This window comes from Topomyia yanbarensis, chromosome 1, assembly GCF_030247195.1.
Source record: "Topomyia yanbarensis strain Yona2022 chromosome 1, ASM3024719v1, whole genome shotgun sequence".
NCBI classification, from domain to species: Eukaryota; Metazoa; Arthropoda; class Insecta; order Diptera; family Culicidae; genus Topomyia; species Topomyia yanbarensis.
Genome location: NC_080670.1, coordinates 85,297,040 through 85,301,739, shown reverse-complemented (window position 1 = coordinate 85,301,739; position 4,700 = coordinate 85,297,040). Strand labels below are relative to the sequence as shown.

General features: G+C 37.8%; 1 protein-coding gene across 1 annotated transcript; it reads right to left on the bottom strand.

The window, feature by feature from the left end:
• Positions 1-3,122: 3,122 nt before the first annotated feature.
• Positions 3,123-4,483, bottom strand: LOC131693973 (zinc finger BED domain-containing protein 6-like). The gene is made up of 2 exons (XM_058982291.1): positions 4,377-4,483; positions 3,123-4,316 (listed from the first exon to the last, which is right to left on the bottom strand). The coding sequence occupies exon 2, from the start codon at positions 4,306-4,308 to the stop codon at positions 3,361-3,363; it is 948 nt and encodes a 315-aa protein (XP_058838274.1). The 5' UTR covers positions 4,309-4,316; positions 4,377-4,483; the 3' UTR covers positions 3,123-3,360.
• Positions 4,484-4,700: the final 217 nt, after the last annotated feature.

Genomic DNA, 4,700 nt, shown 5'->3' with positions numbered 1-4,700 from the left:
TTATATGGGAATTTGCTGTGTTATTGCACTCTTCAATTCGTAACTCCGGAACCGGAAGTCCAATCAATAAAAAAAATTCAATAGCAGCCGATGGGAAGGTTGTACCTTTCATTTGAGACTAACTTTGTGCAAATCGGTTCAGCCATCTCTGAGAAACACAGGTCACATTTTTTTCACATACAGACATACACACACATACATACACACACATACATTTTCCGATCTCGACGAACTCAGTCGATTGGCATATGACACTCGGCCCTCCGGGTCGGGATTAGATTGACAAATTTTAGAGTGAATGAGAAAGGCAAAAAAATTTTTAGCAAATGTTGAAAGTTGTGCATTTTTTTGGTGAGAAGTTCTATGTTTCATAGACATTAAATCAATTTTAACTTCGCTTCCTATTAAATAAAGACCCTTATTACAGTACATCTCTACAAAAACGAGATCAATTTGAAAACAAATCTGAGGATTATGATTGATTACAGAACTCTGGAATTTTCTATTGGAATGTTTTCAGGCAGGAATTTGATATTGATGCAATTAGACAACTGTGAAATCAAGACCAATAGATCAGTTACATATCAGGACTCCATTCCGACAATTTATCGAAAGTCTTCATGATGTTTACAACAACAGGTTATAAATCTACGGATCAGATAATTCTTATTGTAATATTGAATTAAATCAGTCTGCATCAATAAATTTTCAACTTCAATCCAATATTTTTATGGGTATTGTGTGGGGGGGGGGGTGTTGTATGGTGTTAACCCCCAAACCTTGATAGTGTTCGGTGATTATTTCTAGCGGCTGTAGATAGAAAAATGAAATACAAAATTCGATTTATCGAAATAATGTTTGGCTTATTTCAATGGATTATTACTATATTGAACACGACAAAGAGTAATCCACAAACAACAAGCCATAACTTTTAAAGTATTCAAAATAGATATTTGATGTCTTCAGTAAAGTTATTCGCAAAAGTAAGAGCTACAAATTTGCTGAAGGCATCATTTCGATATAATCACTTCCAAGAAAATTTGTGAAAATATCTCACTCGTAGGGGGATTAGTCACCAAAAGCACAATACCAAAAGAAAGGGCATATTGCCTCCATTAAATTCTCCGAAGATACTATTGACCTAAAATAAGCCGTTTTGGCGTTAATAATAGATTACATGTTCTTGGTCATATTTCTGGCAATGGGAATTAGCAAAAATCTTTTGTCCGCCTTTTATGTTAAATAGCTCTTTTGAGAATAGTCCGATTTCAACAATCTATAGCTTGTTCGAAAGGTATTCGTTAAAGCCGTCTAAAACCATATGAATTGTTAATCTATATTGTCAATTTCGGCAGATAATTTTAAAAAAATGCAAAAAACGTCATTTTTACGCATTGAAACATTCATATCTTGGAAACTAAACATCAGAATCAAAAAAAAATTAATAACGTTCTTACTGTTTGTTAGTTCTTTCATTTGAAATTGGTTTGGATAATTTGGTTCAGCCATTGCTGAGAAACACGAATGAGAATTTGTCCGTTACATACACACACAGACACACACACACAGACATTGTCCCAAATCGTCGAGATGAGTCAAATGGTATATAAGACTCGGCCCTCCGGGCCTCGGAAAAAATCTTGAAAATTTGAGCGAATTCTATACATTTCTTTTATAAGAAATGTAAAAAGGTTAAATGAATAGGTCTTCAAATAGCAAACTCAAACCGTCTGCCTGCCATGTGACGGATTTTAATTGCAGATTTTGCGCCTGGTGAAGCTACTACCGCGCCGCCAGCAAAGATCATCCCACCTCCTGCCGCCGCCCTCTGGATTTGAAGAATTGTGAACGTTGCCACTAAATCCCGGACAAAGAGGCGCAGCCACGTGCCTAATGCGGCATCGCTAAATGCTGTCAGCCGGATCTTTAGATCCGTAATTTGTTGCCGGTACGCTGTCCGGAGGTCCGACACTACCAGCAGTTACCGTCAATCCCAGCTAGGACCTCAACAACAGCCTCGGCGCTAAAAAGAACGAAACAGCACTTGTCATATTTGGTGCAAGCAGCGCGGCACCAGCAGTTGTCGACGTTAGATGGTGTGAGTGCGCATCTGCAGCAGCGTTAGATGTTCAGCAAATAAGGACAGACTGTGAGTAACGGCCTAAATGCGCAGGGTGAGCAAAAGCTTAAGAAATGGCAGAAATTATAGCTAGTTCAAAATGTTCCACTCGCACATGCTAGGGCCCTGAACCGGCATTGGAAATGTAGGATTTGCAAAATAAGTGTAGTAATGTTAGTTTGTGTATTAAATGTAAAAATTAGTTTGCGTGTCCTCTAAGCGAATGTTTAAGTGATTTGAGGTTATATTTCGATAGTTTGTCTAGTTGAAGGGCCTCATGTTTCGCGTTCGTTCCTTGTAGTTTTTTGTTGTTGTTTACTCTGGGTAGGACTGCTTGGGAAAACAGTCCCCACTCTGGTTTCATAAGCTGGCTTATTATTTGATAATTATTAGGAACTCTGCCAGTGATGGTAACCAGGAGTTGGTGTAAATGTACGATTGTTTAGTTACGAACTTTTCGGATATTGCTTGAGATCGTCCCGCGAGACGGAGTACCCTTCGGCTTTTGCGTATGCCGTTGCGTTTCCCCCAAATTTTAGTAAAATAACCCTCCCTGGGCTTGGGTTTCTGGTCGAGCAACCTAGAACATGACAAGTGGTCCTCGTAAGAGGTGGTGCTTAAATCACTTGTTGTGCGATCAGGGATAAACATTTCAGCGGACAGTTACGTAGCTACATCTTTGGCAGCTACGTTTTGGCGCTCAACGTAGGGCCACGTTACAGGGAAATTTCAGAAAGTTAAAGTATTTTCTTGAGCATGTATTTGTATTTATTACTTTGTAATTTTTTTAGAAGTAAGGAAAAGCCCCTTTGAGGGAAATTTCATTTCAATCTCATCTCAAAAAGGCATAAAAAACCTACTTATTCTTTCCAAAATATGTATATACAATAAATTCTTAAACTATTTCAGCTCGCTCGGTTAAAAATTAAACCATAACGGAGCTGTGCTTCATCTTGATTCAGTCATCGTCGGTTATCCATTGCGTACCTGTAAAGGCATTAGAATGTATGAAGAAGCTAAGTTTGATATTTGATTTTAAAAAAAATTCAAATATAATTTTGTGGATAGCTAAGTCTCTATTACTTAATACATCTCTTATAGAGTGAAAAATAGGTCTCCCAGTACAAGAAAAAGAAGAAAGAAAATGGCGTCTAGTTTCAGAATATCGAGGACAACGTAAAATTATGTGATCAATATCTTCATAAGATTCTGAGCATTCGCATAGATTTGTTTCAATAATATTAATGTGATAAAGGTGACTTCTGCATAAATAATGGTTTAACATAGATAGATAGATTCAATATAGATGCTGCAGACTTCATATTAGAAGCGTTATCAGTGACGATTGCAGTTATCTTGAAATCAATATTAAATGATTGTAGTACCTTAGTGATCCATGACGCTATATTTTCACCTGTATGTTTATCATCGAATTCAGAGCACTCAAGTAAATATGACTTTAAGCTACCTCTTTGATCAATAAAATGGGCAGTTAAAGCATAAAAACTAATATTATTTATATTTGTCCACCCATCGCTAGTCCAGCTGACTGCGGACGCTTCTTCAAGCTCCTGCTTAACTTTTGCTAGAGCCTCGTTGTACAAAGTAGGCAACAAGCTATTTGTTAGTGTTTTTCTACTCGGTAGAACGTACATTGGGCACAACATGCGAACAAATTCCTTAAACTCAGCATCTTCTACGAGTGAAAATGGATGATACTCTTTGCAAATCATCTTAAGCAACTGAGAATCCAGCGACCTGCTTTTCGCAATTGGCACCGGTCGGTGGACATCGACATATCTAGTCATGAGAGGCGTCTTACTTGAATGACTCGAAATTTTGGGAACAGTACACGAAGAAACCACAATAGTACCGTTATCAGCAACACCAGAATCAGAAACACCCTTGCCATCATCGCGTGAATCGGCATTTAACGGCATATCATGTTTAGGTGTACTTTCGTTACCACCTGATTCTTTTTCAGACCCAGCAAGATCAGCACCAACACTTTCTGTTGCGTTTCTGTCATAAGATACCATCGGATGTTTACTTTTTAAGTGCCTTTTCATATTTCCAGTGAATCCATTCGACGACGAAATTATCGTGTAACAATACCGACACTTCGCTTTGGTTCCTTCCTTCGAAAAGTGATACCATATACCACTCGTTATTCTCCCTCGCGTAGACATGGCGGAATCTAAAATATGCGTTAATTAAATAATATTCAACCTCGCATTTCCCAAATATGTGCTCTTACCTTAATCTTGTTTCGAACTATACCGACCCGACACCGATAGACACAATTTGTGCAATTAAGCTATCTAAATTTAAGAAAATGGCCACCAACTATAAATGCAAGCGAAAACAGAAATCGTTGAAAAACAGGATGAAAAAGATAGCGAGAACAACATGCACGCTACGATCAAAGTATTAAAATATTTGTGATGGTCTCCCAAAAGGATTTATAATTACTAGAGGGCACATGTCGATCCAATTTTTGAACGGATTTACCGCACTGAAAAAACTGGACACGTTAACATCATGTGCTGGATCATGTGGAAAGCTATTGATATGATTCAAT

Bases quoted from the DNA above. Each gene is read 5' to 3' on its own strand.
- LOC131693973 (XM_058982291.1), bottom strand. From the start codon at position 4,308: ATGTCTACGCGAGGGAGAATAACGAGTGGTATATGGTATCACTTTTCG.